Source organism: Dipodomys spectabilis, unplaced genomic scaffold (assembly GCF_019054845.1).
Source record: "Dipodomys spectabilis isolate Male_0828 unplaced genomic scaffold, ASM1905484v1 ptg000024l, whole genome shotgun sequence".
Taxonomy (NCBI): domain Eukaryota; kingdom Metazoa; phylum Chordata; class Mammalia; order Rodentia; family Heteromyidae; genus Dipodomys; species Dipodomys spectabilis.
The window spans coordinates 15,930,371-15,955,145 of record NW_024870701.1 but is presented as its reverse complement, the minus strand read 5'-3'; the positions used below and the strand labels follow the sequence as shown (position 1 = coordinate 15,955,145).

Genomic DNA, 24,775 nt, shown 5'->3' with positions numbered 1-24,775 from the left:
ATGTCATGTGGTCAAATGATGTTTTAGCTTATTTCCATCCCTAAACATGGATGAAAATGCCCTGTCCGTGCTGATGTCGATTGTGTGGCAAGTCATTCTGAACACTGGGTCTGATTTTGGGCTCCTCCATGCCAGTCATCTTCCTACTGAGGAGGGAGCAGATTTCCCTGTTTTAAACACCTGGTAACAGGTACACTATGTTACTATTTGATTGGAGAAGTTGTGTCTCATTTATACTGATTTCTGTAAAAGTGTCTTCGGTTCATTAGGAAAATTATCTTTCCAGTTATATTCCAGGAAGGAATTTTGGATCTTTCTGAAGCCTTAATCATCACTGCAGTTGGTTTTGAAGGCTCACACCCAACAGCCTGGAAAGGCCTGCAAGATGGTTAATATTATGGCTAGCATTTGAGATGTGGCAATCTGAATGAAGGACCCCAGCACTAAGAGGGCCTGTCCCAGGTACTCATTGCACTGCTTCACAGCAGCATCTCTGGGGACAGGTAGAGAAGACTGGCTCGGCCCTTCAAGTACCAGGGAGGCACATGAAGGGAGGAATAGGAGCACAAAAGTGAGGTTACCATCATATTCCAGGGGTGGCATCCATCCAAGAGTCACTAACTCTGCCCAAGGATCAGAATTCAACACTCAGTGGAATAAGAGAGGCATGTTTCTTCCTGACTTGTGAGCTATTTCATTGGAGTAAAACTATTTCATTCTTAAGGAAAATTATCTTCAAGCATATATCTTTATAGTCATAAAATTCTTGCTGTCATTTTTCTGATCTAACTAACATAACCAAGACTTAAAAGGCTGTAGACACCTACAGCTTCAGGACAGGCATGTGCACCTGTGCACACATGTCATGTGTGTTCAAAAGGATTTTTTCCCTGGGAAGAAACACATTGCAGCTGGGATTCCAGTCACTGTAATAGGACACACTAAGTATAGTTCTCTGACATTCTATTACTTTCCCTGGACTTCTATTGCAAGGCACCATAAGCTACGCGTCTTAAAACTACAGAGAAGGGCCATGTTCTCTCTAAGAGTCTATTGGAAGATCCTTCCATACTTCTTCCTAGATTGAATCCTGTCCATTTTTGGCATTCTTTGGCTTGTATATGCATTATTCTGTTTCCTCATGACTGTCTTCCTTGTATACATATGTTTATACTGTCTTTTCAGTTGTGTCTTTTCTTAGAAGGACATCAGTGATGTCAGATTAGAGTACAGTCCAATGACCATGCCATGACAGGATTACATCTACTAAGATTCTATTTCTAAATAAGGTCACATTCATAGGTACCAGGAAGGTTAGGACTTCAATTCTACTTCTGAATGCACGTGGACCAACCTTGTTCACTAAAGTCATTGCATAAACCAGCAGCTCTGTGTCCACTCCATCTTTTTCCTCCAGGATTTCCATGATGTTGGACCAGGGTTTGATGCCTATGAGTAAAGCAAAATTAATTAAGACACAGTTGTCCAACAATACTCCTTATCCAAACTACATTTATCATTTATCCAAGAATTTATCTCCCAGTGATAGCGGTACCTTTCAGTCATTAAATCTCTGAGTACAATAATATCTTTAAGGTGGACTTGAACATAATCCTAATTAAGAATGTTCCAACACTATATCACACCTTCCAAGCCCCTTTGCCAAGAGTACTGAATGTTATTCAACATCAGGATGCCTATCTGCTTGCTTGGAAAAAAAATCTCCTTTAAAGATATAATTTTTTAAATTCATTCATGTACAACCTTTTGGGTCACACACTTCACTGAAAGTAGAAAAGGCCTTCAGAAGTACTCTCTGAACATCCATTAGCACATAGGGAAAGAAATACAGAAGTTCGCTGGTCACTGTAGCAGTGACTCCAAGCAACAGTGAGGAAACACCTGTCTAGCCAACCACTAGTATGTCTATTCCATCGAGGTATGAACACAGGTAGACTCAGCCAGGTATGACGTTTGGGAAGCAGTTGTCTTTGATAGGTTTTTAATCTAATGGAGCCAACAGAGCCAACAGACGGCTGAGTCTGTCACACAGCAAAACAGTTATCTTGCAGTGGGGATGGATGGCTCTGGAGGGCTACAGACAAGATGTGGCTTGGGGGAAGCTCTTCCTCAGCTTGACCTCCTTCTTGACCTCCAAGCCCAGGCTTGAGATAAATATTCTAAGTGAAGCAAACCTTGCTTTGCCCTTGGTTTGGAATGTGAAGCTCTTTCCTGCTTTTTTCTATAAATATCTCAAAGTGATATTGCTTATCTTCACTTGATAAAAGTAAATTTGGCAATAACCTCAACACAGTAGTTTCCAAATATTGGTCCTTGGATAAGTTATTTTAGAGTGATCCTGGCCTTGAGATAAAAGTTCCTCAAGGGCAGAGACAGAATTGTTCATCTCTGTACCATCAGCACAGTGGCTGGTTAGCAATATGTGCTCAATAAAACGTCTGAGGAGCAGTAATAGATATCTCTGAGAGGGCATGAAGTGAGTAGTTTGGAGTCATTTTAGAAGAATCAAAAGGTTGATGCCACATTAAGAATAAAAAACAGGAAAATTAAGAACAGGTACTTTCTATATAATGCAAAAGATTCCAATATGGCTTCCCATAGAGACCCAAGTTATTCTCCCAACAAATCAACAGAAAATCTTAACCTCTGGCTGAATTGCCCAGGCATTCAGAACCAGATGATCTCCTGCAACCCTTTCCAACTCTGAACACAAAGGCATGCTCCATCTCCTGCTAATGGAGGAATTATCTCCTTGCTGGTATTTATCTTGGAAGCTCACACTACAGTGTAATTGTCCGTTGAATCCCAGTAAAGTAACCACTTCAACTCTCACGACTTCACAGCTCACTCTCCATGTGCAATCCAAGAGCTCAAGGAACCTCTGCTTATATTTGCAACAGGGGTGGCTTCTAACACATACACAGCACCAGACTGCACTATCAAACACATACATTAGGGAGTTTTCAGTATGTAGCTCATAGGAAAAAAACAGTAAAACCAGAATTTCTAATGGTGCCATCAGGACCAGAATGGCTGCCTGCTTGCTTACTCTGAAGCCATAAAACCCACCAGGGCCTGGGAAAGGAAAAACCAAGAAGCAGAGACAGGCAGCCTAGCTGCATTCCCCTCTCACACACAAATGCATGCACATGTGTGCACCATTTAATCCACAAAGAATAAAACACTCAAACACTGGGTTAGTTTAATTGAAAAATGTGTTACTCATTTGTATATCTGATTCCCTTATTATCAAATCCTTAAAAGTTAAGGATTTTAAGCCTGGAGATGTGTATATATTTACACACTGCTGAAATGAATGTTCGCTTTCCTTTGACTGTTCCAGAACCAGACAATGGAAAATACTTTAAAACATGAAGATGAAAGAAGGAAATATTGGAATTAACAAAAACAGCTTTGGCAGGACCCAGGCTACACCCGTATTAAGTACAAGCACTTGTAACTTTGCTAGAAGTTGCCTCCCATCACAACCAAGTGACCTAGCTCACTCTCCTCACCACTATCACTAGTTTTACTCTGTGTGTGTGTGGGGGGGGGAGGGTGTTGTATGTGCAGACATGTTTGTGTTGGGGAGAGGGTATTCTTATACTAGAATCATCTACCATGGTGGCCATACCCCTTCAGATATCAGAGAAAAGAACTGAACCCCAAAGTAGTAGAATGAAAGCAGACTCTGTTCTTCTTAGCACCAAAGGAATGAATTAGAAGACAGTGTTTAACGATTATCATCTGTCTCTCCGCAACTCACTTGCCCATGCATCCTCTCCCCATATACTAGGTACAGGCATTGACATTTATGAACATAATTGATGCTTAAATACTTGTTGAAATAAATGTACTATATACAAGCAGTACTGAGCATTGTGTCTTTCAATAGTGGCACTCTAACATCAGTAGCTGTCATGATGATGGTAGTGTAATGGTGACACCCACTTGCCCAGAGGTGAGCCTTGGACACAGGTACCCAGGTCAGTCCTTCCTTACCACTAAACCACAGTGTCTCTATTCTAAGCACAGAATAAGGGGCTGGTGACCTCTGTGTTCTTATTTTCCTACTCTGTCACACCATTAAGTCGAAAGGAATCCCAAACTGTTACCAAACTGTCTTATACATGAGTTGGTCTAACAGTCAGACATGTGCTGGAAAGTTCTTTCCAGTATATTCCATGCCCTTCCACATAACAGATCCATCACCCCCCGTAGATACTTCTGTTGTAAACAACAATGGTGATACATCTAAGGCTGTGTCCACCTACAGCCTCTACAATGCTTTGCATATTTTTCACCAACCAATTTATTCTATAGCAGAACCCAAAAACATGGTCACTTGAAAGGATGGCTAGACTTCCCTGTTAATCATGTATGATACACATGGTCAAGAATTATGTCACATCTGATCACAGTACATTCAAATAAAAAAATAAAACTTCTTCAAAGGCTGTGAGTCCAAGATCTATGGCTGAAATTTAAAAATGAGTTATCATGTCTGGTTTTTTGTTCTGCCTCTGTGGGAGAAGCAAAACCACATAGTCTGAAGGAAAGTCTCCTAAGGGAGAGGTGGGCTGCAAACCAACTTCCTGTCCACCACGACAGATCAGACCTCAAGGGAAAGGAGTCTCTAACATAGTAAAATGATAATGCAAGGCTCACCCAAAAGATGAGCTTATGTTGCACTCTTTTCCTGTTGGGCCCTGTCCAAAAGAGGAAAATGACCACAACATATGAGCAAGAGAGAAGATCCGGCAGTCTTCAGTAGACCATGCCAAGCCCAGAGACTAACTCAAATCCACCCTTTTATGCCAGCCCCTGGATAGAAGCATAATTGGCTAGATCAAGTGAAGTATTCTAAGTTTTATATAAAATTTATTACTTACTACCTGTGGCAAGTTTGTGGCCCCCTTCAGCTTTTATCCCTTGCTTGCTAAGTGTTCCATTCTGAGTCCCCATAGGAAAATGAGCCCTTCTGGATAATTCATGGGCGGCCATGCATAGTGTTTATAAAGCAACCAGAGGAATTTGTTCTGGGATGACCTCATTGGCTTAAGGTGATAATGATTTGAGGACTTATAGTTTATATTGGTGGTTTTATTTGCAGAGTCCTTAAATCTGACAGTTTTCTTCTGTATTAAAGAGAGAGACAGAAAGAGAGAGAGAACTGTCTGCACTTGAATGTGGGACTCACCCTCGCCAAGAAGTGAGGGTAAAGTCACTTTGTGAGTAAAATTTATGGCTTTTTTTTGCAAATGTGTGCTGCACACGTGGATATTCTCCAGTCACCCTGGGTCATCACTGGCACCTGGGGCTGCTCTCTGGCCCAGCTGTAAGGGAGCTGGAGAGCAGCTTCTAAACACTCGAGGTGGAAACACACCTGGAAGTCATGTTGCTCTCTTCAGAACACCATGACATATTTATATGTTTAATTCCATCATAGGATTCTGGAAAGACTTTACTAGCAGTAAAATCAGATGATGTTATGTGTATGTATTATAAAATCACAGCCAAGACCACACATGTCCAAAAAGAAACATACTATTGAGCCACACATGATAAGCTATTTCTGAGTTTTTCCATTAGTGCAATTCCTGTTTTTTTTTTAAGCTGTTAGTGCTCAGTAGCAGACCGATAATAGCACTTGCCAAATGTTTAAGAAATTTTATAGGCAAAATCCATGAAGCTGAGAAAACAATCTATTCATTTTTTTTAACTTATACTAATTGAGAAAAGATGGCCATCATTTTGTCTTGGTAGAAAGAGTACAGGGGGCTATAAAGGAATCCTGGATGTGCTCAACAAAGTCAAGGGAGAACTCCAGGGCCATGAGAAGGCTGCCCTCTAAAATAGCCCCATAGTAAAGACCCTCAGGATATCCATCCTTAGGAGAGGATGATACAAAGCCCATCCGTTATCCTAAAATAACCTCCAGAGTTGGGAGATAGAGATGAGAGATGAGAGAAACTTGCTGTTTACTCTTTTCCAAGCCCTGACACCTAATTACTTGGCCTTGGGAAAACCAACATGGTTTCTGAACCACTGGCAATTCTTACTAAGGACTTTCAGCTGCCCCTCTGATCTGCTTTGGCCCATACAGCTCTTCTTATCTAGCACACCAGATGGCAATAGGCTGTGGTAGAGAGAAAAATTGTCCTGGTCTGGGATTCACCTTATGACTCATAGCCCCTGACTGTGCAATTGAGGCTTTGTCTCCTTCGCCCCATAGAGAGGCTGGCCCTGACCATTCCCTAGGGCTGGCACCTGGCAAAGTATGGAAACCCAATTCATAATCCAGGATAGCTTTTTTCAGAAATTGGAAGGACATCCTCTAAGCATTGCTCTTGAATCAAGAGTGCTGCAGAGTCCCCCATTTCTTCCAGACAGTTATCTACAGGCTGGCTTGTACATGCATGCACACACATGCACACACAACTATAAGGAAATGTTACCAGCATGCTAACATCTATTTATTGTCTTTGTTGTGATCAGAAGTGATTTCCAGTAGTCTTCTTTATATTGATTTTTTTTCTAGCTTTCTACAGAGGTATTACTGTTATAATCATGAAAAGAAAAAGCAAATTCTCTAGGTCTTATTTTGGTTCCTACTTGAGTCTTTATAGGATGCTGATAATAACAACTGTGTTCTATTAGGGAGGGACATAAAAGACAAAAGGAAAACATTCCCAATTTTAGCTTCAGACTTCATACTACCATAAGGGCCACAGGGTGTCACACAGTAATCCAGATCCAGTACTCAGTCTTCTCCACATGTGTGACACACTTGTCTGCTGGGGGCAGGTAGGTGCTTGGACACCAAGCTGAGAGAGGGAGACAGTGCTTGCAAACGGGGCACACCTTCACCAACAGGCAGGCAGTGATGACAGCACAGCAGAGCAGAGTCGGACACACGGGGACCATGTAAATGTATGAGCAAGGAAAAAAGGGAGGGAAGGGGCAAGCCAGGTAGGAAATGGGTACGGCTTGTGGTCCCCTACGTCACGTGAAAGACTGGAATGGACTTCGCACTCAAATGCCATTGGCAAGTTTTAGATGGCAAATGATGTGACCTAGTTTGTGTTGCTCTTTGAGGTGGAAAGGAACACCAGGTGGGAGTAGTGAGGACTCTGACTAAGAAGGCTCAAGCTTATCTATGGGGTAGACTGGATAAAGTGTTGTTGAGGGGAGGAAGAGGTCAAAATGACAGCACAGACAGGAGACAGAATGAGCTGGCTCTTGGTGGTTTCAGACAAGTGTCTTCTCTGTCCTGAATGAAGTCCAGATATGTTTCACCTCCACTGTCACACAACAGTGCAGCTCTAATTTACTATCTTAAAAGATGTTTCATGCCAGGAGATGTCCACACACAGGAAACTCTGTTTCAAATATGTAAGAGAGGTCTCCAGTACCACACATTGTTTTTCCGTGAGGACACAGCACAAGGACTGCTTACCTCTCTTGGCGTCAACAGCAGACACAGCTTGAATGAGGAGGGGCGCATTGGACTCAGAGTACTCCACGAAGACAAGCAGGAGCTTCAGGGCAGTCTTAACCACCAGGCGGAACTGGAGAAAAGACAAAATCATCATGCAGTCGTAGACATGGTGGTCTTGTCCACTGAACACATGGTCCCCGCCAGTACTGCTGGCACCCTGACTCAGGGGCCTCCTCACAACTGATTCCTTTATTAGACCTTCACTCTCTCGTTAGACCCATCAGCGGACACAGATATTCTCCCATTGTACAGTGGATGAGTTCAAGACATATCTTGAAGTTCTGATGCCCTGAGATGGACTTGAGATGGGATGAGCTAACTTTGGGAACCACTCATAACTTTGGGAACCACTCAGTACATGGCTGAGCCCTCTACTGAGTGGGGACTATGGAGGGGTAGGTAGAATGAGTGGTAGTGAATGAAAACCAAGAGTTATATTTTATAACATTTAATCCTTCTCTACCACTCCTGAGTATACACCTGAAGAACTCTTGCATACAGTGGAGATATGTGTGTTCCCAGTCCTCACAGTTAGGGTAGTTGGTCTCCTATCTCAGTAGCTATCCATTGGTTGGCACCTAGTGTTGTGTTCAATCTGCATGTGGAGTATAGAGTTACTTCTGGTGCTCTCATTCTTCCTCCTTTCCTATACTCTCTCTAGGAAAATTCATCCAGTCCCTGCTTTGTTTTTGTTTTATTTTGTTTTGATTTTCCATACCAGTCTTGACACCAAAACTCAGGGCCTGGGCGCTATCCCTGAGCTTTTTTTGCTCAAGGCTAGCATTCTACCACTTGAAGCACAGCTCCACTTCTGGCTTTTTGGCAGCTAATTGGAAACTAAAGCCTCACAGGCTTTCCTGCCTGGGCTGGCTTCAAACTGTCGTCCTCAGATCCCAGCTTCCTGAGTAGCTAGGATTACAGGTATGAGCTCCATCCTTGGTTTTTTGTTTTTTTTTTTTTTTAAAGTCCTTCAAGTCTAGGGGCTAAATGAGGCTCTTCAATCCTGTCTGGACTTTTGGGCCTTGTGGTCATATAACCTCTTGGAATCTCATTTTGCATGCTAACTGGTACTACAATTTCCCTATGGCAAAAATGTTAGCTTTGAAAAAATTATTTTTTGTTGTACAGGATACCGGGGTTCATCATGGCATTTTCATACATGTAATATAATGTACTTGATTGTACCCACTCCCACATTACCCACCCTTGTCCCCACCCATACTGTCCCCAATATATTTGGACTTGAAGGGACAGAAGTGTGGCCTCTGTGGCAACTGTTCCAAGCTTTGAAGGGTTTTTGACTGAATTCCAGATAGATGAGGACGTCAAATAAAGTGATTTCTGGATAACCAAAGAGTTCGTTGCTCGATCCTTAGAAGTAATGTACTTTTATTACTGTCAAGTCTATGTAGTAATGTTAATAAACCCTCTCTGAGGAGGAGCTTGCGGGTGTATTTTAATGATTAGTTAGCCATGCTCGCAATTAGTAGCAGGCATTTTAGCATTTGTGATACTCTTCTATCAAAAGCAGTTTAACTACCTAGTCTTCTTGTTGCTCATTTACATAGCAAAGCATCCAAAAGTACCTAAACACAAACATAGATTTAGTAGAAGCCAAAGCCAGAGAAACCCAAAATTATGAATCATGACAACTGGGCAATTTTTTAAGAATGTCTAGGGACCTCCAAACGGAGCTGTTACAAACAGAGGAGGAAGACGTGAATAGGCTTGTTGAGAGCAATCGAAAAGGAAGGTGTCACTAGGAAACATGGTTTCTTCATTAGAGTGACACAGCAGAGAATTGGGAATTCTGGGAGCCTGCGACCACGTCAGTCAAGGCCAAATAGCTACACAATGCTCAGAAGGAATGTCATAAGATGGGCATAAGGGGAATGCTTCCAAGGCCAGCTAATGAGGGAGATAGGGCTGGACAGCAGCCAGGTTTTCTTCCCAGGAAGGCATTTAGAAGGCTTAAACCACATAATCATAGTCTACCCAACTGAGAAAGTTGCCAAGCCTGGACTTGCTAGGGTTTTCATTTACTTGAAGAAAGGTCTCCAGTTTTAAATATACAAAGCACAGTTCCTTATGCTACATCTTCCCCCTTGAACTCCCAACTTTGAAAGTAAGAAAATACTGTGGAATTTAGTCTCTACCTAGGCAAGAGACAGAGGAACAGTTTTGAAACCCTCTCAATGATTCAGAGTTCTCTGAATGATTCTGCTCCTGTGTGGTAAAATGTGACAGGGAGGAACCCATGGCACTGCTAGTCTTTGGCATGTCTGTGGCTTAGCCAGGTACTGTGATGTCTGCAAGTTGGGGTCTGAGATGACCTGCTCCACACCACATGATAACAACGGGTTGGAAGAAGAAACCTCAGTTAGTCCATTCAGGCCTGGCAGTTCACCTCCAACAATGGGTAGCTCCTCCTATATCTTTGCTACTGTGTCAATTGTGTTCTTAGCCAGGGGCAGCAGATAAACAAATGTGCATCTACTCAGTACCCTGTGTCTGTAGGTTCTGCATCTGCAGAGTCTACCAAATCTGCAAATACTATATCATTGTATCTATGAAACAAGCATTTAAAGAGTGACAATTGTCCTACTAGCAATGAGGTAGTAATAGAAAATAAAGTGACCATACTAAGCCAGAGGAAAACTCAGGTCACAGTTTTAACAAGTTGTTCAAGGCCCAGCGTAGCATAGCCAGAAAGCATGAAATCCCGAGGCCTGCAGTCACAGAGGTCAATACTGAGCCACTCCCAGGGAAGCTGGGACCTGAGAAAGTCTCCCATGGTGCAGTCATAGAGGCCATACAAGCAAAGCAGGCAGATCAGTACGTACTAAAAACAGGGAGAAGAATAAACAAAGTCCAAAAGCTATGTCCTGCAGCTTACTAAAATGACCACTGACACCGGACCAACTAGCCTGGAAATGCTTCAGGTCCTTAGAAGAGAAAGAAAGCACAGGAACTTACAATCTGATCATGGCAAGCCAAGAACCTCCTTGATAGGAGGTTGGAAGGCTCCTGGAAAAAGAAGGTGGTATTAACCAGCAAAGATGCACACTTACATGCCAGACACTCTGTTTCATACCTTCCCCACTGTGCTTTCTATCCTATAGATGATCTCATTTTATATGTTAAAAAGACAATTCACCAAAAGGATCGCACAGCTGTGCTCAGCGCTGCAGCTCCAGAACGTCCTACCATGTTCAGCACATCTTGATTGCAATCTCAGTGAAGAACCACAGCTAGTCAGTTAGGAAGCGACTCACTAATGGCACAGTGGCCCTAAAATGCCCTGACTGTCCACTGTCGACTGCACTGCTTTACTCATGCTTTGTCTCTGTCCCCTCAACATTTTTATCTATGACACAAAATCATTACTTACTAAATGTATGTAAACTAAAACTAACACTAACAGTCAATGTGGTCTATACCCATAATTGCTCAAGAGGCTGAGATCTAAGGATCTTGGTTTGAAGCCAGCCTAGGAAAACAAATCTGAAAGACACTTATCTCTAACCATCAAAAAGCCAGATGTTGAGGTATGGCTCAACATAGAGTGACAGCCTTGAGTATAAGAGCTAAGCAAGAAGGAGAGGGCCCTGAATTCAAGCCCCAGTATCAGCATATACAAATAGTATTTAATATGATATATGGCCAAAACAAAACTCCTAATTATCTTGAGGCTAAAACTCTGGTTTGATGAGTGGGGAAAATCCTTGCATTTAGATAACAATCAATCACAGACATGGAAAAACGAAGAGAATGGTAGACACAGATGTGTGAATAAAACCTTGGAGGTTTAGTGGGTTGCAAGTTCAATTTAATCCAGCAACCAGGGCTGCTGCTGGAAGGCCTAACCAGGGAAGGTATTTGTAGAAGAATAATGGATCCTGAGAGACTTTCATATTACTCTTCTTTTTCCTGCATGCACAGAAGAGTCAGTAACCACTCTGAGGAAGAATTGGAAATTACATCCCAAGGACATCCATAGTAACCACAACTGGTGGCCTGGAAAGATTACAGGAAAACTGCCTATAAAGACTCAGAGAGACTGATCAGGGAAACCAGAATATATTGTCCCAGCAAGCATTGCACTTCCATTTGGTTAATAGCAGACAGAAAGATGCTCCCCCATAACAAAGGCTTCCCACCATTAGTTGTCAACAGAGGGCAGGCTACCTGTAAAGCCAACTCTCCCCTTCTGCACCGAGAAGTACTGGGATGTGACTCACAATGTCAAGAAGATCTTTAACACCACTTTGCCATCTCTTCAAGGCTAGGATTCTACAACTGCGTATTGTGTAATAAATAAACACTTCAAATCAAAGCCATTGTCACTCACCTGAGTGCATCACAAGCAACAGCATAATGGCAACAAGGCCAAAGGTCCTGGTCAGCTTCCACTCCTCTCCAATCTACACCATCTCCTGGAGCCCCAAGCCCTGCTCTCTCCTTGGGAACATTTCCTTATTCTCAAACCTAGAAGGTCCAAACCTGAGGCCAACAAACCCCAACATCCAATTTCTCTGCCCCTACCAGATGCATTGCTAGGTGCCCCATATCAACAGGGACCCTGCCTTTGATTCCTGCTGTCTTCTATCTACCTTGAAAAACCCAGTTCTAGAAGGCTAGTCCTCAATGGGCCCATCGCCTCACAGTTGTGCTACTGCCCCAGCCTCCATCCCTGTCACTTCCACTCTCCATCCCTTGCCCTTCTAAAAACTATTGTCCTAATGACAAACTTTCAGAGATGCCCGCAGAGTTGGGGAAGGGAGGGTAGGGCAGCATGCTTGCTCTCAGACAAGTGCAAGGGAAAGCTGGAGACCAGTGCCCAGCAACGTGGGGCACAGCTGGGTGAATGGAGTCAGTGGAGCTGACGGAAATAGAGCAGGGCAAGCAAAGGCAGACAGCAGTGGGGAGAAGATGGTTGCCATGGCATCAGGAGCATCTCAGGAGAAGTCATAAGAAGATGAGAGTCTCTCCCATGGAGACTCTCAATAGGAGACAGAGAGAATGACTGAAGGCCTAACTATACCAAACAAATCATCTTACCTCAACTAATTAAAATTCCACATACAGGAGAAGAACATAAAACACCCTGTGATAAGTCATGAGATGAGCATCTTACTTTATACCAGAGAGTTTAAAGATGGCTCTTGTAAAAAGAAAAAAAAAATGCTTTATTGAAAATACTTTGTTTCTTTCTCTTAAACAGTCACTATTTGGCTGCAAAACCATCCATTTGCTCCTCTGGCGAGAAGTCCAGAATATCTGCAAATATGTATTGCACAATGATCCTCTGGCACGTGGCAAAATCACATCTTGCTGCCTTTCATGGACAAGAAAATGAAGAATTATGAAAACAGAATGACAAGGCTTTTAGTAGTGCAGGCCTTCCTTTATCAACCCTGACAGGATGTCAAGGCAACCCTCCCAGGTTAAGAGGAGTCTGACTGGCCATAGAAAAGGCTAAGCCCTTCACTTTGCTGATTGCATCATTCACCCTGAGCTGGGAAAAACTCCTGTGGCTGCAGTGCTCAACTTTAGGGAGCTGAGGCTTCAGTCTCCAAACCTAGGGTCTTGGTCAGAGCATCCATTCTTATTCTAGACCCTTCACTATCCAGATGGGGGTGTCAGAAGATACTGTATTGTCTTTTATAAAGATGGGAGGATTTCATTAGACCTGTGCTGAAAAACAAAATCACAAACAAAAAAAAAAACCTTGATAGCTGCTGCTGTTTCTGACTTTCAGCCAGAAATTTGGGATCAGACACACCCTGGTGCAAAACCTTCATCTGATACCACACTGAGTCTAACACAGGCTACCAGTGCTCCTTCTAAGAGCACAGGCTGACAGGTCTGTCTTTGCCTGTCTCCATATAGTGCCAAATGCCAGCAGTTATTATGTACTTGCTTTGGATAAAATGAAAATTAGAGACAGAAAACCTCTAGCCTAGTGGTGACGACCTGATGGATGGGGAAGGAGCAAAGGCAAGCTCCCAGACAGCTCTGAGGTGGGTGCCCAGGAACGAGAGAGCGAGCAAGCACACTGAGCCTGCCTTCCAGGAAACCCATCATCCTTCCACTTATTTCTGAAGCTGTCACTTTCATTTCTCCACATTTTTTGTTACAAATGTGAGGAGGACTTTTCCTTTGTGCCTCTTTCCAGTTGTTTATTTTCCTTACAGAATGAGTCCAAAGGAAAATCCACACAGAGCTGTTGCAACATTACAGGCTGGGGACCGAGGGATTCATTTGTTATTCCTGGTTTGTTTTTTTCCCCTTTCTCTTCATGGTCTCCTCTCACTTCTTTCCATCTCTCCTTCTTATTTTTATTTTTTGTTGCACTTTTCTTCTCTGTCTTATCTCATTTGTGATGCGGCAATGAAATACTTAAGACTAGGTAATTCATTCTTTAAACAACAACAGTTTATTTCTTGGGAAGCTGGGAAGTTCAAGACCACGGTGCTGGCCGTACAGTCATGCCTCTCTGGTTCCAAAATGGTAGTGTGTTGTCACCTTCTCCAGAATGGAAGCAGTGTCCTCACATGGCAGAAGGCAGAATGAAGCAAACCACTACTGTAGCCCTTCTTATAATGGTGTTGTTAATCCATTTGCAAGGACGGAACCTTCATGATCTTAACCTCCCCCCCAAAAAAAGCTTGTGCCTCCCAATGCCATTGCATTTGGATCACGTTTCCAGCACACAGATTGGAGGGAGACACTCAAACCAGGCCACTCCTCCATCTTCCCCTGCTACACTGATTCACTTTCTTAATCCTATCCCAGCACCCCAGTCTCAGAGCTGTAATGAAACTATAAAGATTCCCTTTTGATACTCCTAATGCAGCCTTGGGAGAGTAAAACTGTCCAATATTGTGCTTTGGGAAGGGGCAGGCAGTTCTGGGACTTGAACTCGGGACCTCATGCTCTCGCTGGGCTTTCTTGTGGATGGCTGACACTCTACTACTTGGGCTACAATCTCCAGTGAACTATAATAAAATTTCTTATTCCAGCTGTGACAGGGACCAAATATTGATTTTAATAGTCAAATCTCTTCCCATTGCTGTAGGTCTGAGGGTTCTAGAGATCATCTAGACAGAGTTGGACAGCACCAGATGCACAACAAAAATTAGAAAAGAAAGTAAGGCAAGGAAAATTAGGAAGGGCTCCCAGCAGACAAACAGGTTGTCAAATATAAAGGTTCTCTCCACCTGGCTAGGCCAAGTGAACAGGCCCAGCATTTTTCCTCTTCTAAAATCCCCTACATCAGTTTCAAAATAGTTACTTCCATTTTCCATAGAAAACTAAGCCAAGAAGAAAACAACACATTTTCAGTCTCCGGAGCTGTTTCTAGAATGAAATAGGGGGCGAAATGTCTCAAAAGAAAAACTAAGGAGAAACATAAGGGCCAACCAAGGCTTTGAGACCCAGTGGGCATCTCCATGCCACAGACACATCCAGAAAATAAGCCCTCCTGCTAGGTGAGAAGAGAATCATAGGAGCCTGGGAAGCCTGAAAGGAAAGCCATGTTGGGCACAGCATCAATCGGACAGCAGCATCCCTTGGAAGGAGGTAATGTGAGGAGCAGGGCTAGGAGATGTGACTCAGAGCTAGTGCACACCAGCCATTAAACCCTTACTCAATTCAGTGTAAGTGGGTGACCATGATCAGGAATAATCTGAGTGTAACAACAGGCACTGTAGAGACTCCAGAAAGCTATGTTCATACAGGAACTTAAGTCAGATTCAAAGTTTCACATCTAGATCCTCAAGTCCTTCCCTGCCCAACTCTACTGCCCACTCCAGACACCCTACCACTCTTCACTCACCGTACTCCATCTTGGCAACATTTGCATATAGCCAAGGTAAGACCCCCCTCCCTACTCCTCTGCAAACTGACACTCCCTCCCGTGCTCCCAGCAAATCAGAGAGGACTATGCTAGAGCTCTGCCTGGCATCTTGCAGGTCTGGAGCAATCGCATGGATCTGCTTTGCAGGGTGTGAGAGCTCCCAGCTGAGGCCATCACTGGGTGGATATAAGCTAAGATCCATAGGGAATTTGCCTGGATTCTCACAATAAAACACTATTTACCTAACCTCAGAATAAGGGAGAATGATGCTATTCACTTGATAGTGATCTCACAGGGATGAAATGAAATCATGCTTGTAAATCACCCAGTGTGGTGCCTGGTGCATCAGTAGGTAAATATTGGTTACTTTGACCCTTAAGGTAAAAGTTGAAAGGCAATCTCAAACCCTTTCATCTATAGATAAGAATCTACACATACGTATGTAAAGCACTGAAGTACGTATAAACAACTTAATAATACAAACATGAAATGCAGGAGGTACGTCAATGCTACATTTATGGCCTATGTTTTAACTAAGCATTAAAAGCAGAAGATGATCAAGGCATTTGATTACAGCTTAAGAAAAGGAAAAATAAAAATACATTAAAATTTCATAGGCTAGTTGCAACCTAACATTTGTACTCATTTGTACTGAGATGGGACTTCAACATAGCTGAATAATGTTTCCGCAAATAAACATCTCAGAGGGGATAACCATATGATGTGCACACTGAACAAGAAGGCCAACCATAATTTTCTTTTACCTTTGACCCAATAAGAGTGTAGAGCCATTGAATGGTTTCGCTGTGGTTGATCACTCCATTCATCCCATCCACGTACAACATAATCTGGCCCAAAGCTAGAGAAAAGAAAAACAAGCAAAGGAACATTAAGAATTTATAACAAAAAACAATTCTCTTTCATGATCACAAGGGCAATGGAGATTTTCAGACTTTTAAGTGTTTAATACATTGAACATCAATGAGATACAAACTGAGCTCTGAAATGAACTAAATTTCAATGCAAAGAGAAAGATACACGAGGCATTCCTGGTATCTGGAAGATTCAATTGAGGTAGCAAACCCTCGGTTCTCTGAACCTTGGTGTACAGATGCATGCATATTTTACACATCTGTATATGTGTGGTCCCAGACAAAGCAAAGATAGCCACGGCATGGTGTCTGGGCTATAGCTTCCCACCACTGACTAGAACATGTGTGAAGCTGTTAAAAACAACCTGTTCAGAGACCCAGCCTGGGGTCAGCAGGTTCCAGATTGCATCCAACCATCCTGAGCTAATGCAACTTTATGCCATTAGGTTAAAAAAGAATAAACACACACTTAAGTACTATTTCTCATCCCTGTGGAATATTTTTTCTGATTAAAATATCAGAAATGATGAAAATGATCAGATTAAATCTTGCTTAAAATGACCTGATTAAAAATGTAATAAAGCATGTATCTTATGGCCAGTCTTGAATTCTTTGTTTAATGTCATTTTTCTCCACAACGAGACTATAAATTGAGTTATTTAAGAACAAATATGAATTCCATTTTTCAACTCCATTAGGCAGAATTTTTGCTCAAAATAATTGGTATTGTAGATAATGCCCAGAGAAATGCTGCAGACGCCTAAGTATTCTTACTTATACCATGCCCAATCCCCTAAATCATGTCACCAATAAAATTAACTTGTATAGCATTCATAGGTTTTTAGGGAACTTTTGTTTAGCTGGTAACAGTAGGAAATCTCGTTTTAGAAGATTGGAACATCCAGAAGAATAAAATTAACATAGTTCATAGTCTCATAAGAAAATCATTTCAGTATACCAGTAGGCTTTTATTCTTTTATGTATGTGCTGTCACAGATGTCTGTGAGACTCATCCCCACTTAACTATCAGAAAACTGGAAGTGGAGTTGTGGCTGAAGGTGGTAGAGCTCTGGCTTTAAGCACAAAAGCTCAGGGATAGCACCCAGGCCCTGAGTTCAAGACCCATGACCCCCTCCCCCCCCCAAAAAAATTCAACATAACCTGGCAAAAACAGATAGTATATATTTGGAAATCACAGGTTCATATTCCAGTTCATGGTGACATAGTGGAGATAGCTTTTAAATAATGCTATAAATTTCAAGCAAATTTAGTAGAAATGAATAATAGTAAGAGGCAGAATGGGTGAAAACAAATGTTGTCATTTTTTGTGAGTAATAATGACACAAAAAGCTCACAAAATTTGTGAGATTACAATTATCACATGTTTCTACTTAATGAGAAAATGCATGTAACATACAAACAAAACAGCTTGATGTAAAAAATATAATACTAGAAACGTATGCATATAACAGCATGCATATAACATGATAAATTAGTAATTTCTTGTATACATAGCTTATGCAAACTGATAAAATACTTAATGTCAATAGAAAGAAGGTAAGAGTATTTTCTAAGAAGAGATAAGCTAGTATATAATAACAACAAAAATGTGTTCATTTATAATAAAGTAGCATCTTTGTTAAAATAGCAAAGGTGTTTAGAAGAAATGACTAGGTTATCAAATGCTAGAGAAACTAAGCAAACAACTTCAAACTTCACTGATGACAGGGAAAACTGCTAAAAACCCTGCTGTAATAAATTTTTTTGCATTGTTTTAAAACTATTTCTTACTTATTTAGTGCTCACTGAATGCCACACCCTGAGGAGGGATTTTACCTGTGTTATTAATATTCCTGTGTAGTGGTATTGGTCCTATAGTTTGATGGATGAAACATGTCTCTGGCTGGCACTGTGGCTCATGCTTGTAATCCCAACTACTCAGGAAAAATGCAACGTGAGGCCAACCCAGGCACAAAAGTTCATGAGACCCTGTCTCAACCAATAAAAAGCTGGGTATGCTGGCATGGCCTATCTGCCTGTGGTACAGTAAATGCAAATAGTAGAGATGCTGTGTAAGCCAGCCTGGATCCAAATGTGAGACCCTATTTGAAAAGAAACTAAAGCAAAAAAGAGCTAGAGGTGTAGCTTAAGAGGTAACAGTACCTGCCCAGCAAGCATCAAGCCCTGAGTTCAAATCCTAGCACTGCCAAAAACAACAACAACAAACCTGACACTGAGAAGTGGAAGAATTTGCCTCAAGCATCCATCCCTCCCTTTCCTCCAGACAGAGTAGGTGAGCTCAGGATATCTGTGAGACTGGATCCTCTTTAAGGGTTTTTCCAAGCATTGTGATTGGAAAATGAGTGGACTCTTAAGTTTCCAAAAAGAAAGGGTGAAAACACGAGAAGATAGCAGAGTTTTCACTGAAGGTGCCATTTGTAATATCAAAATGACAATACACAAATGACTACCTATCCTGGTCCTAGAACTCAGCATGTTCAGAAATTTATGAAGGACATGTCCTAACCTACAAGTGTTTCTGACAAAATAATTAAAAAGTACATAAAGAAGAAGTGTCAATCCAACAAACATTCAAGTCTTTGTTGGGGAGGTGGAGAGGAAAGGGATGGTAGGGGGAAAATAAAGAAGGGTGTAACAATACTCCATAGGAAATGGACTCATTACCTTGCTCATGTAATTCTGTACAGTATCTTTACAATAAAATATATATATTAAGGGCTGGGAAAGTGGGTCAGTGGTAGAGCGCTTGCCTTGCATGCATGAGGCCCTGGGTTCGATTCCTCAGCACCACATAAGCAGAAAAAAAACTGGAAGTGGCGCTGTAGTTCAAGTGGTATAGTGCTAGCCTTGAGCTGAAGAGCTGAGGGATAGTATCCAGGCCCCACGACCGACCAAAATATATATATATATATATATATATATGTATATAGATATTAAAAAACATTCAAGTCTTCCTACATAAAGACAGACAGAGACTCAGGGCAGGGATGTAGAGCGCTTTACCCAGCATGCACGAGGTCCCAAGTCAATCCAGTATCATTTTTAAAAAAAAAAAAAAAAAAGGAAAGAAAACCCATAAAATACAAAGCATTATGACTATCTGGATATATGTGTTCCTACTTTTTCCTATTTTTCTATATTCCCAGTATAAGCACCATTACTGCTATACCAGAAAATAATCTATATGAAGAACAAAAACCAGGCTGGATACTAAAGGAAAGAGGTGCTTCTATCTGGTGTAGAATCTTTGACAAGTCCAACTCTCTCCTCCTGTGGAAATCCAGACTCTAATTCACAGAAGGAATCTAAAATTTAATACATTCTGCTCCAATTTTCCCTTTTCTCCTCCCCTTTCAACACACAGGGGGAAATGGCTGAGAAGGGGTTGTGTTCCATATTCTTTTCCTTGTTCTGAGTCCCCCTCTTGGAGAAGCCAATCCTGGGGCACCAGTTATCATCATTTTCCACTAAATCAGCCTGAGGAGACTGAGGACGGACAACTGGACTTTTCATCCTTCCCCTGGAAGGTGCAGCCTTGGGAGAGGGCTTTTCTTTGGTAAGGCTGCAGCCTGGCTAGATGATCTCTGCCCTAACTGCTCTGCTCAGAGCCTCAGCTACTGAGCAAATAAACGAAGGTCTGGAAAGCCTGGAGGCTGCTCTAGAAAGAGAAAGGTGCATGAATATTTGAAGACTGTCTCCCATCAGAATTTTATTAATGTATCACATTGTAAACTTCATGTTAATTGCAATTCAACTTCCTGATTGCACTGATTTAGCATACTATGGTGATACTTACTAGATCCTTTTTATCTGAGGCCTGATGCTGAAACAATCTTCCTGCAATACCCATTTCAGACACAAGATGGTGCTAAAGAGATTCAAGTGGGTTAATACTGCATTAGGATCCAAAAGTGCAGACCCACCAACCTGAAGGTGGGCCTAATAAAACTTATGCATGGGGGAAAAAAAAAAAGTACACTGAAAGCACACATCTGGATCACAAGAGCCATGAAAATTAGTGATTTGTGCTTTTAAGACGGCAGAGGAGGCTGAGAGAGTTAGAATAGTGTGGTAGGGAGACATGTACGTCTAAGGAAGGGTAGAGTAAGGTCTGGTGCAGTGACTCACCCCTATAATCCCAACTACTTGGGAGACAGAGATCGGAGGAGTAGTACATTCAGATCAAGCCATGGAAGAAGCCAACAAAATCTCATCTTGACAAACAAGCTGGCACTGTGGCACATGCTTGTAATTCCAGCTATGTAAAAGGCATAGGTAAGGCTGGCATCGGTGGCTCATACCTGTAATCCTAGTTACTCAGGAGGCTGAGATCTGAGGATCACAGTTCAAAGCCAGCCCAGGCAGGAAACTCTGTAAGACTCTAATCTCCAATAAACCACTCAGAAAACCGGAAGTGACGCTAGGGCTCAATCGGTAGAGGGCTTGCCTTGAGCTGAAGAGCTGAGGGACAGGGCCCAGGCCCAGAGTTCAAGCCCATGACTGACAAAAAACCAAAAAAAGGCATAGATAAGAGTATCTGCCTATTAAGTGTGAGGTCTTGAGTTCAAATTCTAGTACTGCTAAAATATAAAACAGGCATAAAGGGAGCATTCTTGTTTTCATACTGAAGAAATTTACTGTAAATATAGTTATTGGTTTTTCTGGGCTTCAATATCTCTAAAGTTAGAGGCTAGCATTGTTATGCCCACTTTCAGTAATAGGATGGAATTAAAGCAGTCCCTGACCCTTAGTGGTGTTTAGTGAGTGGGAATAACATAAAGTACTTCCTGAAGTCAAACTACTTCACCGAAGGCAAACACCAATCATGCACCAGACAGAAGCACAAGCTCAACAGATCTAAAAGACCCAGAGTCAAGCAGCTAACCTTCCTCGGCCTCCAGTTACAAAATGCAACGGAAAGAATGCTTTCCAAACTCAAAGTTATCAAGATTTTCTCCTATTTACTTCTAAAGATTATGTAATTTTTAATGTTTAGCTATGTGATCCAATTTGAGGTCTTTTTGCATAAAATGTGTTTTCCCATATATATGCATATATGGGACATATATGTGATTTTTCATATATATGATATTATTTATAAACTTATTTAATTTTATTTTAATTTTTTGCATGATTTTTCTTTCTTCATCCTTTTGGTTTTACGCCATCTATACTATTATTATAGTTGAGTCTTTGTCCATTCTGATAATATCTTTTAACTAGTATGGTTAGACCAGCCTCATTTAATTATTGTTGTGTTTGAAATTATGTCTATCATCTCCAATCTGCTGTTGAGCACATTTAGTGATGTTTTTTATTATATTTTTCATTTGTAGCTTTTCCATTGGGTTCTCCTCTCCTTTTAATCTCACATTTCTTTGATAAGGCTTTTCATTAATTATAGTAGCATTCACTCTTAGTATTTTACAATCTTGACACTGGAGACTGTTGATTTGTCTATTAAGTTGAGATTTTCCTAGTTTAGTCCATGCCAAGTCATTTTGGCTTATATCCTGAATAATTTTGACAATTATGAAATCCTGGCATTTGCTTAAATATTATAGAAAATGTTGGCATTTTTTGCTTAAACAGTCAATTAAGTTGGCTACAAGTTCTGATCTGCCTTCTATAGGCTATGACTCAAAAAAAAAAAAAAAAAACAAACCAATTGAATTTTCAAAGCCTTTGCTAGGCCATTTGGGTGGTTTCTGTGTGAGCTTCACACAGTGGCCAGCCTGGAACCTAGGCTCTATAGTTTCTCTTCTGGTTGGAGTCTTAAAGACTTTGGAATGCTGTTTGGGGCATGCATTCATGCCAGCACAGTAGGTGGGGACCCCAGGGATTCATACAGAACTGGAGGTCAGATCCCTATGCTTAGGTCCTATGACTTTACTATCCTCTAAGACTCTGAGTGTTTGGGCCCCAAACTGACACATGATCCTGCTCAGACACTTGCTTTCTATGACTATATCCACATCTGAGTTAATACAAAACAGAGGAGAGAGAGAAAAACAAAACAAAACCCTACAACCAGAGTTCACCCACCCCAGGCCTCTTGTGACTGTGCCTCCCAATGGGAGTAAAAGTGTCTGTCCTACGCCCTCAGAAGTTAGATGCCTGCCAGGCACCAGGTCCCTACAGGTGATCTCATTGGGGGATTACTTTGGGGTAGTAGTGTCAGGAAACACAGAAATCAAGAGTAAGAAATGTAGGTGTTTCTGTACATGGAATCCCTTTCCTCCTGTATAAAGAAGGAGGTGAAGGCTTCCTGCAGAATCTATGTCCACTCCAATGCTCTCTGGCTTGAGGGCTGATAGAAGTTCAGACCAGAAGAAAAATGTTAAAAGCAGTTCCAGGCCATTTCAAACTCTAGTCTTCCTCTTCTATATGCTTGTTACCATTTACTAGGGTGAGTCCTCAAATGGTTGCTCCCTGGATTTCTCGCCAGATGCTTTTATTATTTATTTTGTAATACTAGGGTTGAACTCAAGGACTTGTAATTGCTATGTGGGGGTTCTACCACTTGAGCCATGCCTCTAGTTCTTTTTGCCTTCATTGTATTTCGGACTGTGATCCTCCTATTCACTCAAAAGGGCTAGGATATCAGGTACATAGCACTCTGCCCAACATTCACTGATTGAGATAAGTCCTTTGTAAACTTTTTGCCTAGGCTTGCTTCATCTTCAGACCTCCCAATATCTGCTTCCCAAATAGCTAGGATTACACAGCATCCAGCTCTCCCCAGATTTAGTGAGATAGACAGGCTGTGTGTGTGTGTGTTTGTGTGTGTGTGTGTGTTTGTGTGTGTGTGTGTGTGTGTGTGTGTGTTTATTCTGTCTCACCCAGAATTGGAACTTGTCCCTGCTGTCCAGAGAAGAACCATCTTAGCAGAAATGTGGAAGGTAGGCTAGGGCCTACTCTGAGTTCAGCCTCATCAGTCTACACCTGTGATTTTCAGTTCTTTCTTCCTTTCTTCCTCACTCCTTAATCTCTTCTCCTCCCCCTACTCCCAGGAATTCTCCACAGAAGTCTTGTATAGACAACAAGTCATTGCTAGTGGCTTTGCCAGAACAGCAACTGAAGAGTTTTGAATGCCCTTGCCTTCCCACTGGCACTCCCCGACCCCACCTCCTTCAGGAATGCTGAGGGGCCCTGTAACAAACACAGCACTCAGCCATCCAGCCTTCACCAACAGCCCCTTCAACATCTGCAACTTCAAGATGGAGCTGAGGAATCCATTTAATGGGTCCGAACCGGTAATGTGTTGTTGTCAGTCAACACAATAGAAAGCACTTATTAAGGGAAAGATTGCTCTTATTTTTATAGAATTATATTTTTCCCCTGTAGTTCTTCATCTAGACAAGTTTGAAACCAACTATTCCAGATTCCTCCCCTTCTTCATCCTATCCCTCTATTGACTCATCTAATTCCCTCGTTTGTATTCCCTTCTGAATCTTTCTTCCAGCACTGCTGCAGACCTAGATTTGACTCTTGTTCCAGGATGAAAGAAACTGCTGGTCCCCGCTGATCTCCCACTTTTGATTCCCCTACCTTTTCCTCAAGCTACAATAGGTGTTGTTGCTACTGAATTTTCCAAGGCATTTAACTTGTCAGCTGGGGCTGGACAATGTTCTGTCTCCCTCTTCACTAGGGACAGGGCTCTGGGCCCTACCCCCACCCCCGCCCCCCTACACACAACCAACCTGCCAGCCTTTTGGCCATGTGCCCAGACTGTCTGGGATCCTGTGTGTCTAAGCCTTTTTTCTGTCATCTCATGGCTTCCCTTCCAAGCCTATCAAAGTTTAATTAGTTACATGACATCACGTGCTAGGCACATTCATTTCTACAAGCCAGGAGTAAGCTTGACTGTTTTATTTATTAATCAATTAATCCTGGGTGCTCAAACTACAACCTTGGAAATACTGGGCAAGTATTCTACTTTTACATTTTACTCACATTCTACTTTCTTAAAAAAAAAAAAAAAAAAGAATTTCTAACACATTGGAGACACATAACAATACACTCCCAAATTATTTATTTGCCTGCTTGTTCATGTCCTTTCCTTCAGCTGAAGATACCAAAAAGAAAAAAAAAATGCCAAGGAGAATGGAAAAGTAATACTGCTACCCTGGCAGAAGAACCTGACTTCTGGCATAAAGAGCTCTTAAACATCACTGTCCTAGGCCATTAATGTGTGTGTGTGTGTGTGTGTGTGTGTGTGTTATTGTAAAAGTGATATACAAAGAAGAAAGAGTCACAGTTACATAAGTCAGGTCAGGAATGAGTCCATTTCTCTTTGAGCAGTGTCACCCCTTCCTTCGCGCTCTCTCTTCCCTCCTATCACCACTCACAAGTTGTATAGTTCATTTTCAACATGGCGTCTTGTGTGTATCACTGCTACATTTGTTCACCCTTTGTCCTACCCTTTCTGCGCCCCTGCCCTCATTCCCTACCCCAAACAGATAAACTTACAAGCAAGACAAAAGGTCTTTACTTGGG

At 41.9% G+C, this 24,775-nt stretch overlaps 1 protein-coding gene across 4 annotated transcripts in view; it reads right to left on the bottom strand.

Annotated features, from left to right (window-relative positions):
* Fhod3 (formin homology 2 domain containing 3) overlaps positions 1-24,775 on the bottom strand; it is a 431,422-nt gene that overhangs the window by 159,668 nt on the left and 246,979 nt on the right. For all 4 annotated transcript variants that reach the window (XM_042675149.1, XM_042675146.1, XM_042675147.1 and 1 more), the window contains exons 6-8: positions 16,148-16,242; positions 7,481-7,592; positions 1,355-1,449 (exon numbers count right to left, since the gene is read on the bottom strand). In XM_042675149.1, coding sequence (XP_042531083.1) covers positions 1,355-1,449; positions 7,481-7,592; positions 16,148-16,242 — 302 coding nt within the window. The remainder of the gene's footprint in view (positions 1-1,354; positions 1,450-7,480; positions 7,593-16,147; positions 16,243-24,775) is intronic.